The sequence below is a fragment of the Trichoderma atroviride genome, chromosome 3 (assembly GCF_020647795.1).
Source record: "Trichoderma atroviride chromosome 3, complete sequence".
Classification (NCBI taxonomy): Eukaryota; Fungi; Ascomycota; class Sordariomycetes; order Hypocreales; family Hypocreaceae; genus Trichoderma; species Trichoderma atroviride.
In genome coordinates, this window is record NC_089402.1 from 4,845,817 (window position 1) to 4,858,266 (window position 12,450).

The 12,450-nt window shown below is 47.0% G+C and overlaps 5 protein-coding genes across 5 annotated transcripts; 3 read left to right on the forward strand and 2 right to left on the reverse strand.

Moving 5' to 3' along the window:
- Positions 1 to 1,184: 1,184 nt before the first annotated feature.
- TrAtP1_006896 (uncharacterized protein) lies at positions 1,185 to 2,411 on the forward strand (the record flags this gene model as incomplete). Its single annotated transcript, XM_014082293.2, has 3 exons — positions 1,185 to 1,608; positions 1,698 to 1,996; positions 2,055 to 2,411. The coding sequence occupies 3 exons, from the start codon at positions 1,185 to 1,187 to the stop codon at positions 2,409 to 2,411; spliced, it is 1,080 nt and encodes a 359-aa protein (XP_013937768.1).
- A 283-nt stretch (positions 2,412 to 2,694) lies between these two features.
- Positions 2,695 to 4,302, reverse strand: TrAtP1_006897 (uncharacterized protein; the record flags this gene model as incomplete). Its single annotated transcript, XM_014082292.1, has 3 exons — positions 2,695 to 3,476; positions 3,531 to 3,836; positions 3,888 to 4,302. The coding sequence occupies 3 exons, from the start codon at positions 4,300 to 4,302 to the stop codon at positions 2,695 to 2,697; spliced, it is 1,503 nt and encodes a 500-aa protein (XP_013937767.1).
- Positions 4,303 to 5,213: 911 nt separating this feature from the next.
- Positions 5,214 to 6,143, forward strand: TrAtP1_006898 (uncharacterized protein; the record flags this gene model as incomplete). Its single annotated transcript, XM_014082291.2, has 1 exon — positions 5,214 to 6,143. The coding sequence occupies one exon, from the start codon at positions 5,214 to 5,216 to the stop codon at positions 6,141 to 6,143; it is 930 nt and encodes a 309-aa protein (XP_013937766.1).
- Positions 6,144 to 6,160: 17 nt separating this feature from the next.
- Positions 6,161 to 7,569, reverse strand: TrAtP1_006899 (uncharacterized protein). Its single transcript, XM_014082290.2, has 6 exons — positions 7,158 to 7,569; positions 6,927 to 7,090; positions 6,766 to 6,874; positions 6,666 to 6,707; positions 6,449 to 6,612; positions 6,161 to 6,394 (listed from the first exon to the last, which is right to left on the reverse strand). Exons 1-6 carry the CDS (start codon positions 7,500 to 7,502, stop codon positions 6,250 to 6,252), a joined length of 969 nt encoding a protein of 322 aa, XP_013937765.2. The 5' UTR covers positions 7,503 to 7,569; the 3' UTR covers positions 6,161 to 6,249.
- A 734-nt stretch (positions 7,570 to 8,303) lies between these two features.
- On the forward strand, positions 8,304 to 9,329 carry TrAtP1_006900 (uncharacterized protein; the record flags this gene model as incomplete). Its single annotated transcript, XM_014082549.2, has 1 exon — positions 8,304 to 9,329. The coding sequence occupies one exon, from the start codon at positions 8,304 to 8,306 to the stop codon at positions 9,327 to 9,329; it is 1,026 nt and encodes a 341-aa protein (XP_013938024.2).
- Between the last annotated feature and the right edge of the window lie 3,121 nt (positions 9,330 to 12,450).

Sequence of the window (12,450 nt, forward strand, 5' to 3'; positions counted from 1 at the left end):
TGGTTAAATCGTTGGCAATGTGCTCAGTACCCTGTTGCTGAGCCTACTTACACGCATGCAAGAAGCTGACATAGAAGAGCATCTCACCATTTTGCAGGATAGCTTGTATATAGTAAAATTTGCTGAAAAGAGATTGTTCTTTTATATATTCTATACAATAAAAACAAAAAAAAATTTTCTTCCTATTTTGCGTAGTAACAAAGGCTTTGAATTGTGTGTTACTGCAGATACCTATACTTAAGAAGCTCTATGAGAATTCATTCACCGGCACCTAATTCACGTAAACATCAAGGGTCTCTACAACTTTCGTGATACGTTACTAGCTGCGAATCGTGAACTGCAAAGGGAAATATTTCTGTAACATGCAACTTGTAATACAAATTGGAACTCTCAAGATGGGCTATTCAATAACGCCAAGCACGTAGTACAATGGTGATGATCTACCCTAAAGTTGGTGTGATCTGTCTCAAAGCGGTGCTGACCGTTTGTCTGGTGGTTGCAACCATCTTACGCTTACCTACCGCAAACTCGCCATGCCAAGACTGATGCACTTTTTCCTTCATTGTATATTTAATTCATAGCGATCTACCTAGCATTGTCGTTTCTGCGGCAAAAGTAAATGCAAAGCTCATTGAAGCCTGAGCGCCGGAAGACGGATATGACTCTTTCATGAGCCAAGATACATTCTCCTGTACATGCCATAGACCGCAGCTAACGTAGGCATCTCCTATCTACCCAATAGGCTGCATCTACTATCTACCCAATAGGCTAATGTGTAAATACAGTATCTAGGCACGTGCATAACATAAATGATGTCTCTAGAGTAGAATTATCGCGATAGCATTGCTAGTAAAGTTCTAGGGTGATATTTCGGAATTCTCTCCCTATGTACCTACACCTACACGCATGCGGCCTGCCCCGCCATCAAAAAAGTGCACGCCGTTCTAGAGAGCTCCGGTTATCGGGCTGCCATGATAGGGCGTGACTACTTGCGCCAGCAAGCCAACAAACATTTTCTCGACTCTGCACCTTTCAACAAGACCCCAATTCGACACTTGCTTGGCGATTGAGACGCAGACGACGCACCGCACGCTCCTCCTTGCTCTGCCGCCTCTCCTGCTGCCCCTCCAGCCTCGGATACTCGCAGCGAGCCAAGACGGGCGAATACGAAGAAACGAACCACAATGGAGTCCTTCGTGATCAAGACGCCCTGCTCCAGCGCAAACATCGGGCCCGGCTTCGACGTCATTGGCCTTGCGCTCTCCGTGTATCTCGAGCTGCATGTCACGATTGATCGCTCCAAGACCAGGTCCGAACACCCTCTCAACTGCAGAGTGACGTACGAGGGCCAGGGTGAAGGCTCCGACGATATTAGCCTGGATCCGCAGAACAACCTCATCACCAGGGTTGCGCTCTACGTGCTGCGATGCCACGACCAGCGCAGCTTCCCCGTCGAGACGCACGTCCATATCAAGAACCCGATTCCGCTGGGGAGGGGGCTGGGAAGCTCGGGAGCGGCTGTGGTGGCTGGTGTCCAGCTGGGCAAGGAAGTTGGGAAGCTGCACCACTTGACCCAGGAGCGGCTGTTTGACTATTGCTTGATGATTGGTGCGTCTACTGGTGTTCTGTTGCGTTGAGGAGAAAGCTTGGATTCTTGTACGGACCCTGCGCTAACACGATTTCTTGTTTGACTACAGAGAGACACCCGGACAACGTCGGCGCGGCGCTCTTTGGAGGATTTGTTGGAACGTACCTCATGCCATTGAAGCCCGAGGATGCCTCCAGAGTCGAAGTTCCGTTGAGTGAAGTGCTGCCCAACCCGGCGGGAGGCGTCGATACTGGCAAGAGGCCCCCAGAGCCTCCCAATGGCATCGGTCACCACATCAAATTTCCGTGGAACAAGGAGATCAAGGCCGTGGCCATCATTCCGGACTTTATCGTGCCCACCCACGACGCCCGAGCCGTCTTGCCACCAAACTACCAGCGTACCGATGTCGTAAGTAGAGCGATACGAGGCAATAACTGCTTCCATGACTGACTCTGTGGCCGCCTAGGTATTCAATCTGCAGCGAATAGCCCTGCTTCCCGTTGCCCTTGGTCAATCGCCACCGGATCCTGAACTCATCAACCTGGCTATGCAAGACAGAGTCCACCAGCCATACCGCCAGACCCTCATTCCTGGTCTGAACGAAATTGTTCAATCCATGTCGCCCAAGACCACGCCCGGATTCCTCGGCGTATGCCTTTCCGGCGCCGGCCCCACCATCTTGGCCCTCGCCGTGTCCAATTTTGAGGACATTGCCAACCAGATTATCGCTACTCTGAGGAAACACAACGAGAAGAAGGATCTTGCCTGCCAGTGGCTAGTCTTGGAGCCTGCGGAGGGAACTCACGTTATTCGATCAAGTTGAAAACCACGAGTATAGACTGTCTAGTGCAAACATGTTTAGAATTCAACTCCTCTTGGATGGTGATATCACCGGCGTTTTCGGATGTATAGTTGAAACAGGCCGCAAGGTAAGGAAAATTAAGATAGAATCCCATGTTATGATAGGAAGATGTTTATTCACAGATGCTTGCTTATACTATTGAGCAGAGATGACAGGGTATTTCCTTACAGTTACATTAGATATTTTCTTCCAGCTTGCTGCCACCAACCCTCATATGATCAACCCGTCTTGATACAAATGTTACTTAGATCACATTTTTCGGATCAACGTAAAATGCCTTCATCACGCCCCCCACTGCCTTCTCTAAATCGCCTCCCCAGCTCTTTTTACCTGCTTCAATGACGCGCTGGCGACTCTGCAAAAGCTCTTTAGCCACATCAGACCACTCTAATCGCGCCTTGGCAGGCTTGAAATCTGATAGTGTCATATCTAGCTCAACGGGCACGAGTTTGCCCTGCTGCTTCACAACTCTTCCATCCACAATGACGGTCTCAATATCCGCGGTAGAAGAGTGCAGGACAATTGCTGCCACGGGGTCTTCTTCAGCAGCGCAGATCATGCTGGGGCTAAGGCCATCAAAGATGACAATGTCGGCTAGTTTGCCTTCTTCGAGAGATCCGAGCTGGTCCTGCATGCCGATGGCTTTCGCGCCGCCAATGGTACCGAGCCGAAAGACTTCTTGCACGGACAGGGAGAGATGTCTGGGCGCTTTGCTTGTCTCAAGAATGGCGTGATTTCGGATTCCTCGCTCAGCCTGCAGCCCGAGTCGCATCTGGTTCACGATGCTGGATCCATTGTTGCTGTGGCAGTCGACTCCGAGAGAGCTGATGGCGCTGGTGTCGTCTCGGAAGCACACCGGGTAGCCGAGGCCCATCTGAATCTCGGTATCCGGCGTTGAAGAAATGGCGGCGTTTACATCGCTAAGCTTCTTTGCGTCCGAGTCCAAGAGCTGGTTCGCGTGCGAGAGGATAATGTCTGGGCCAAGAACTCCATGTCTCTCAAGTGCATCCACCGCCGAATTTTGGCCTCATCACTGTTAGCCTGTAAAAGCAATGAATGATTGAAGAATAAAAAACCTACCAAAAACGGCATTACGCACGTAATGTGTGGTGATAACTTTTGCTCCAGCTTGACGAACCCGTTTATACAGATCGGCAACAATCTCCGTCGGGAGGAACAAGGCGTCAAATGCCAGCCCCACGTTGACTCGGCCATTGCCGTAGGGGCCGGCCTTGATGAGCTCTTCAACTTGTTCAACTGCCCAGCTCGGTAGGAAATCTGTATTCATCGTGAGCTCGGGCTCCCACTGAGTTACCTTGTTCATAAGCGCATAGCAAAAGTGGGAGCGGATTCCTGATGATACGGTTGCGGCAAGGGCATTTGTGCCTAATGTCTATTAGCCCATGGCAAAACAGAAAGTAGTATTGGCAATTTTACTGTGAGCTGGAGAATAGTTCATGTGAGCGTGGTCGACTATCGTTGTCGTTCCCGCATCCAGCGCCTCGAGACATCCTCCTAGCTCGCCCCAGAAGATGTCTTCGGTGGTATAGTTGAACGACTGCATATTGCCAGTAGGCACATATTCCAACAAGCTGTGATCCGCATGCCGTCCCTTGAGCAGCGTCTGCCACACATGGTGATGCGTATCGATGAATCCGGGCGATACAATCTTGCCGGTGCAGTCAATCACCTGCGTCTTATCAGACGGGGCATCTATATGAGTCGCGATGCGAGCAATTTTGTTTCCCTCGATGAGCAGTGAGTGGCTTCGAAGCGGTACGACTGGTTTACCCCCGGCTGGACCGGGCACCAAGATGGTAGCATTGCGCAAGAGGATAGATTGAGCTGACATGGCGAGGTGAGAATACTTGGGAGGCGCTTCACTTTGGCGAGTTGCGATGACATCTGCTCACAAGAGGAAGCATGCAATTTATATTACCTCACAGAAGAGACATTAGTTTGTCTGTGCAAACATCTTTTTCGGAGAAGATTTCTAAGCCGGAATTATGAAGTTGATCAAACTCCTTTAACACCGACTTGGTAACTCGACTTGGTACGCGTGAGCCGAGTTCGGGTTTGAAGTTTCGGACCGCTGGAGGCGCGATGTAAGAATGACATGTCTAAACGGGCTAATAAATAGGCCGCACGTTGCTTGTTTCTTGAGGGTTCAGGAAATCCTTCGAGCTTTGTTTGTCACAAGGATATTGACAGCAACACAAATTCTTATTTTCAAATAGTAAAGACCTACTATAAGTTATTGAGAACTCATAGCAACTCTTTCTACAACTCTAGCGCCTAGCGAGACTCAACAGCTGTGGTGGAGAGTGGTATGTCAGCGCACACTAGTTGAGCTGCTCAACTAACGCTTACACGTTGAAACTGTTTGGTCACCGACTAACTCACGTTATGAAAATAAAGGATGCAAGGAGGGGTTGGGGTTTAAATACAGGAAAGTCCAATAGCAATCATCGGATTGCCGGACGAATGATAAAGTAAAGAGACAGAGGACTATGAAGTAGGATCCTGCTCGCATGACAAAATAGGTAATTTGAACTCCGCAGCATCCCACTAAAGCGCCGTTATGCTAGTGCTCGCAGTAAGTCGTGCTCGGTTCCTCAGCCGAGGCTACCGGAGCTGAGGCAACATAAGCTTAAAACTCCGGCGGCGATTTAGAAGCTGGCGATAATATCCGTTTGGGTGACTTATAAGGCTGACTTGCACGTAGAAACAGAGAAGGAATGTAAAAAGAAATTAAAAGCAATCATGGCTTCACAATCTGCCCCAGAATCTGTTTTCGACCATGTTATTCTTTTGATTCCTCATTCGCAACTCATTTCACTTCCGCAATGGCTGTCAGATGCCTTTACTATCCTTGATGGAGGCGTGCATGAGGGCGGCATGACTGAGAACAAGATTGTCGTCTTTGAAGATGGCGTCTATCTCGAGCTGATTGCTTTCGTTGATGGCTTGAACCCTCAACATAGGGCCATGCACCCGTGGGGAAAGCAGCCCGATGGACAAATCATCCACTGGGCCCACACCATTCTAAGTCGCGAAGAAGAGGGCTCAAACAAATCTGAAGAGAAGTTCCGTGCTGTCCAAGCCAGAATCGAAGACTCTCAGGTTGGAATCAAGTACCTCGATCCAGAACCTGGATTTAGGACAATGGCAGATGGCTCAAAGAGGATATGGGCCAATGCTATACCTAACTTTGACGACTACAAAGGCCCAATTCATATCAACCAACAGCCTTTCTGGACTTTTGATCGGACTCCACGATCTCTCAGAGCTCCTCTTACGCCAGAGAACACGTCTCAGCCATCAGGCGTAGTTGGCGTCGCTGGGATTTCTCTCTTCATCAAGGATGAACAAGTCTTGGACACCATGGTTCCCTTTTACAACGCCATTTTCAACAACCCTGGTGTTAAAGAGAGCCCATCTAGCAATGTCACACGATACAAGTGGGAAGCTGCGGCACCTGCTCACCCGGAATTTGGCCAAAGGCATTTCTTCCTCTACCAGGGTACCAAGGAAGCTTTTACGGAGGAAGAGATGTCGGAAGCAAATGGGGAGGTGCCTGATATCTTTATCAAGCTGTCTTTATATACTAAGGGAAAGGCGGGCAGTGTTCAAGGAACGCTTGTAAAGGGGACACTGATTACGTTTGACTTGATTCCCGTCACATCTTTGTAGTATTTTAGTATAATCTGGGTCTTATATAGCATAATTACAAAAAAAAACCATTAAAAATAAAATGGCCATCTATTATGGTGAAATCTCGTGCGCAATACTATGTGTGTCAAGATTGCTTTTCCTTACGCTTAATGAGCCACGTGCGGAAATCTTGCATCTCGCATGCAGTTTTGGCCAACTCGATCTCTTCATCCAGTGTCGGGTATCCTCCACTGACTCTCGCCTGGTGAACTCTCTCTGTATCTTTAATTCTAGGCGCCAAGTCAGGAAGAGCAATAATTAGGATGTAAATGACATGGACTTACACATGCTGCACGCCGGCGCTCAATTTGAGAGCTAGCCATGCCAAAATGGCTGGAACAGATGGCATTGTTTTCCCCATGACCTCTTTATATGCGTTTTTGGTCTCATCCATGGTATAGCTTCCGCCTGCCACAGTTACGGTCTTGTGGGTGTATCTCTCATGATTCTTGTGAGAGTAGTTAGCAGAGCTCGTCGTGGCTCGAAACATGGTCGAATTACCTGGATGATCCCCGCAGCGACTTTTCCAATATCTTCTGATGCCTGTATCTAATGTTAGTTATTCCACGGTGCGCTTTGGCTGATGAAGAAGATCACATACAACGAGTAACATCTCCGTCCCCTTTTGCAAACCCTGGGAAAGGACGGGTACGGCCAGCGCTCCCATCCAACCGTCAAAATTCTCCATGAAAAATCCAGGTTGTACAATGCTATGTTATCATTCAGTCAGCTCAATGCTTTCTAATGCGCAACCGTACCGACCTCCAATTGAGACCCTTGTCGCTCATGCTTTTGCAATACAACTCAATCTCTCGCTTTGCCAGACGAGATGCGTCAAATCCATTATCCTCATCCGGGCCTGGAGGGATTGTGCTTGAATAAACGAGAGCTTCAACTTTGAACTCAATTGCGAGATCTACAAGTGTCTATGCCAGGGAATAATTGATCTTGATCAGTAATTTCCCCAATGATTCATGTGCGGGGTTGGATTACTTTGCCTTGCCTCTCTTCGTCCCCGCCGTTGTTTCCAAGGCCTGGATAAGGAAGCACAACGAAAATGCCGAATATTCCACCCTCAGCAGCTACCTCAGTGAAAATCTGCTTGAGTCTCTCCACATCGCTGAGATCACCTTGGACCACTCTAATCTCATTTCCATGGCTCTTTTCAACTCCTGAAAGCCGAGCTGCTGCGGGCGACGCTGTGTCCCGCGTTACAGCCCAAACGCGGTATGTTAGAGAAGTTGAGCCATTGGTATTCGAAGGATTCAGTAGCTCTTGTACAAATGCCCGTCCTTGCCTTCCAGTGGCACCGGTCACAATAACGTTGCGAGCAGCCATTTTGTGAGGTGAACAATGCGTAGATGAAGCGTGCGCGGACGAGGAAATGAGACAGAAGTCACTAGGTATCAGGTCAGTATATGTAAACAATAGATGCTAGTTACTACCTCACGTCAACTGCAATACCACGTTGAGCACCTAGTGCTTACATACATTGAATATTAGTGAGGTTGCGGAGAAACAGCTTCAATCCAAAAAAAGCGAATGGTTTGGTTTCGTTCTATTTTTAAAAAAGCTTGCTTCTTTAGCTCTTTAGCAGTAATTCAAGACCTATCGAGAGTACACGTAATGAGACTTAGCTGGAAACTAGTGCAGTCAGCAGAAAATACCCGTCTTCCTACTGCAAAAATACCTACATAGACAGGTACTATAAGTCCTGTTTACCTTAGTACTAATTACAACATTTTATCCGCCTACGCATGAAGTATTCCTCTAACTACCAGGCGTACGATTGGCTGTATCGCTGCATCTAAATATAATTCATGCGTATTCCATATAGGACAGCTAGTATCTCTTAGGGCGGGTTAAGTTTCCTGATGTAAATTCATAATTGTCTAGAGGTTTATACCGAAATGTCAGAGCTTTTAACCATTGGATGAGAATACTCTTCTCGCTACTTCGCCGAATCCTGCGGATATGATAGACATGATACCACCCATCCTTAATCTACTGAGCGGGGTTCGGGCTTTCAACGCGCGAGGCTCGACTTCGAGAGTCTTTTTCTGTCCTTCCCAACAACCGCACGGGATAAACCAAGATACGCCATTTGACGTGGAATGATTCACCTCGCATGAATTCAGAATGGCGACTTCGATAAAGCGCTACCGCCATCAAGATTACACGGTGGCATGGGTCTGTGCCCTCCCGCTGGAAATGGCTGCGGCTGTGGTAATGCTGGATGAGAGACACCGCGACCTACCGGCCATACAGAATGATGACAACTCTTACATTCTAGGTAGAATTCATGCCCACAATGTGGTCATTGCTTGCCTTCCATCCGGTATCTACGGCACGACCTCCGCAACAACAGCAGCTGCACATATGAAATACTCTTTTAGATCGATACGCTTTTTTCTAATGGTCGGCATCGGAGGAGGGGCTCCCAGCAAAAAGAATGATATCCGGCTGGGAGATGTCGTGGTCAGTAAACCAACGATGAACTTAGGAGGCGTTATTCAGTACGATTTCGGCAAAGCACTGAGTGGCGGTCGTTTTGAACGTGTCGGAATACTGAATAAACCGCCGCCTGTTCTTTTATCAGCAATATCTAAGCTGCAGGCAACGTATATGCTAAACCCAGGGAAACTGGCTTCCACAATCTCGGAGATGACAACGACACGGCCAGACGAAACAAATATATTTGCATGTCCTGGTGAGGACCAAGACGTATTGTTCGACCAAGAATATGTTCACGCCGACTCGGAAGAGACTTGCAGTAGCTGTGATACAAGAAAGCTTGTACAGCGACCTCCCCGAAATAATCATGGCCCTGTTATTCATTACGGCCTTATCGCATCCGGAAATCAAGTCATAAAAGACAGTCGGGTCAGAGACAAGCTGGCTCAAGAATACGACATCTTATGCTTCGAAATGGAAGCGGCTGGCTTGATGGACAATTTCCCTTGCTTAGTGATTCGAGGCATATGTGATTACTCGGACTCGCATAAAAACAAGCAGTGGCAGAACTACGCAGCCGCGACAGCAGCTGGTTATGCCAAAGAGCTCTTATCAACCGTTCATGAGCACCAGATTACAGATACTCCGCCAGCAGAGTTGGATTGTGAGCACGCTACTGTTTCTGCTGATGTCAATATGTTTCTTTTCTAATAGCTTGTTTTATAGTGTCATTTTACGTTGGAAATGATCCATTTCGAAAGTCTCCAATGGAATTGATATCGCACCAACGCAGTGAGTATGCTAGGATATCATCAAGGGTAAAATGCTGAGCCGATATGCAGCTGATGAAGACTTACTCGAAAGAATGTCGAATTATGAACACAAAAAGGTTCACTGGAAACTGTCACAGAAACGACTTCATAACACTACTCGATGGTTCCTTGATCATCCGAGCTTCAAGGAATGGTTCATCGAAAAGAAAATCTCAAGTTTGTGGTGTTCAGGAAAAAGTATATCTTCTGTCTATTTTCTGTGTGTGCAATACTGATGAACGCTTGCGCATTAGTTGGGTCTGGCAAGACAATGATAGCGTTAGTCAAGCAAACCATCCCTCTCCTCATAACAGTCTAACAATGGATAGAACCGCGGTGGTCGACGCTGCTAGATCTCAAGTTTCAACTCTCAAATCCCCAGTTGTCTTTTTCTACTGCGATTATGAATATAATGATGAGCTGAATGCTTCATTCGTCATTTCTAGCTTCATCAAGCAAATATGCGCTTTCCAATATCAAAACTTTGGATTTTTCCCAGAAGATGTTGCTCCGGACTTACGGAGATTTTTTTGGATCTGAGCGAACTCTACCAGACTTTGATGATCTGGAAAGTATCTTTTCACGGCTATGTCGTGTCGTACCTAATACGGTATACATTATCGACGGAATTGACGCTCTTCAGAAGAGCCATGCCATACACCTCTTGAGGATCGTTCAACAATTGTTCGACTCTCCCGACATATCACAAAAGTCGCGCGTTTTGCTATTAAGCAGAGACCAAGTCCCCGGATATATAAATGTCGGTACTTTCATTCGCGGGATTCGCCAAATACCAATCTCAACAAATGCAATGCAAGACATTGAAAACTTTATCGAAACAAGTATCGCTGAGAAGATGATGTACAGAAAGCTCACTGATGATGTCTCACTGTTAAAAAGGGTTGAAGAGACACTGCTTACTGAATCATCCAATATGTATGATGCCCAGCTTGCTATATACGTTGAGGAATAATGCTAATTAATAGATATAGGTTTCTTTGGGTGTATCTCCAGCTGGAGATTCTGTGGGAAACTTGCCGTACTGATGCGGATATACGTCATGCCTTGACTGCACTACCCAAAAATATTGAAGAAACATATAAGCGCTGCGTTTGCAGGATAGATTTCCAAGATGGCTGGGCACTAAAGGTACTCAAATGGGTCAGCTTTGCAAAGAGGTCCCTTCACATCGAGGAGCTGAGAGAAGCCGTCGCTATTCGATCTACAGACACAAAATGGGATGCCGATAAAAAACCACAAAGGGATTTTACTGTTGGCTGTTGTGCAAATCTCATTGTTTTGGATCCTATTGACAACTGTGTGCGCTTTGCACATTCTTCAGTGAAGCAATACCTCGAGGAAGATGGGAAAAAACCGTTTAAAGAAAGGTCTGTTCCAGGGTACTCAACAGAAGAAAGTGGTGATCTAGAATGTGGAGAGTATTGCATCACTTATTTGTCCTTGTCGGACTTCAGTCTTCAGCTGAGCAAGATCTCACCCACCAAGACAACAGTGGCCATTCCCTCGCCTTATCAAGTTATACAATCGATGTCTGGTACTGGATTACACAGGCTCTTCCTTCGAAAGCCACAGAATAAAAACAGTTCAATTTCTGTACCAGTACCCACGCCAGCAGCTCCAAATCGAGCGCAATACAGATTTCTGGATTATGCGATATCTAACTGGGCGCTTCATACTAAGAATATTCATCACGAATCATCGAGATGGGAGAATTTCATGCAGCTTGCGATGAATATTAATGCAACGTGGAATGTTCATCCGTGGGTGTCTGGTGGCCGCTCGAAAGCCTCTCATCTGCACGGTCTCTTTGGATGGGCAGTAAAGGAACGTCACAGACCCCTTTTGTCACTTGTATCAGAAGTCTCAGTGGTACATCTATTTTGCGATCTTCCTGTGGTCGACGAAGGCCTTCCAGCCATTCACATTGCATCAAAGCTTGGATACACAGACATCATTCAGATTCTCTTGACTTTCTGCGATATAAATAACGTTGATCAAGACGGATGCACGCCTCTACACCATGCAGCTAGTAAAGGCCATACTGACATTGTACGCTTATTTTTGCAGGAAAAACACATAAAATTCGATGTTAATTCAACATCACATTGCACACCTCTCTGGCTAGCCGCGAGCCACGGACATCACGATGTTTTATCTCTTCTTATCGAGAAAGGAGCCAGTATTGAGTCAGAAGATAGTCTTCACGGACGGACACCTTTATGGTTAGCATTGGAGAACGAACACTATTTAACAGCAAATCTGCTGCTCGAAAGAGGAGCGCAGATAGACTGGCTGGATACTAGCCGGCCAAGTCCTGGGACAATGGCCTTCGCAAAGCGGAGTTTATCACTGATACACGTGCTAGCCGACAACGATGTTGTATATACATCCGGAGAAGCTGCCTTGCTTCTTGAACTGATACAAGTGTGTATTGAAAGCAGATTGCAGGCGCTGGCGAAGCTAGTTATTAGACAAAGTATTCATGTGGTGTCTAACCACAAAATTCTTGCCTCACTAGCTACTCCGAGTAACCATTTGGCGGTGGAGATGCTACATGAAGAAATCAGAAATCATAACCTCCATCAACTACCATTAGTAATGCCCAAGGAAGGGCATACAACAGCTGTGGGAGTGCCTTTGGAGGAAGGTGTGGATTCGAGTGGTTTAGATACGGCTAATGCAACACTATTACACTAGGTTGCTTGGTCTGGCGATACCACAATCATGGAACTTCCCTTGGAAGAAGGCGTGAAGTTCAATGCCAAAAACAAGAGTATGGAGACACCGCTACAATGGGCAGTTAAGGGTCACCAAGTAACAACATTGAAGCTGTTAGTTGACTGTGGCGCAGACATAAACTCTCAAGGTCAGTTATGGAGGATGCCATTACACGAGGAATCTAGGCATGGCCAGAGAGTGACAATGAAGCTACTGCTTGCGAGCGGCGCAAAGATGAATTCTGAAGATAAAAGTGATGTGGAGCCATTAGTTATGGCGAG

Coding starts and splice junctions, on each gene's coding strand:
- TrAtP1_006899 (XM_014082290.2), bottom strand. CDS start 7,502: ATGGCTGCTCGCAACGTTATTGTGACCGGTGCCACTGGAAGGCAAGGA. Junction 6,875..6,926: donor GACAAGGGTCTCAATTGGAG/GTCGGTACGGTT, acceptor ATGATAACATAG/CATTGTACAACCTGGATTTT. Junction 6,708..6,765: donor GGACGGAGATGTTACTCGTT/GTATGTGATCTT, acceptor CATTAGATACAG/GCATCAGAAGATATTGGAAA.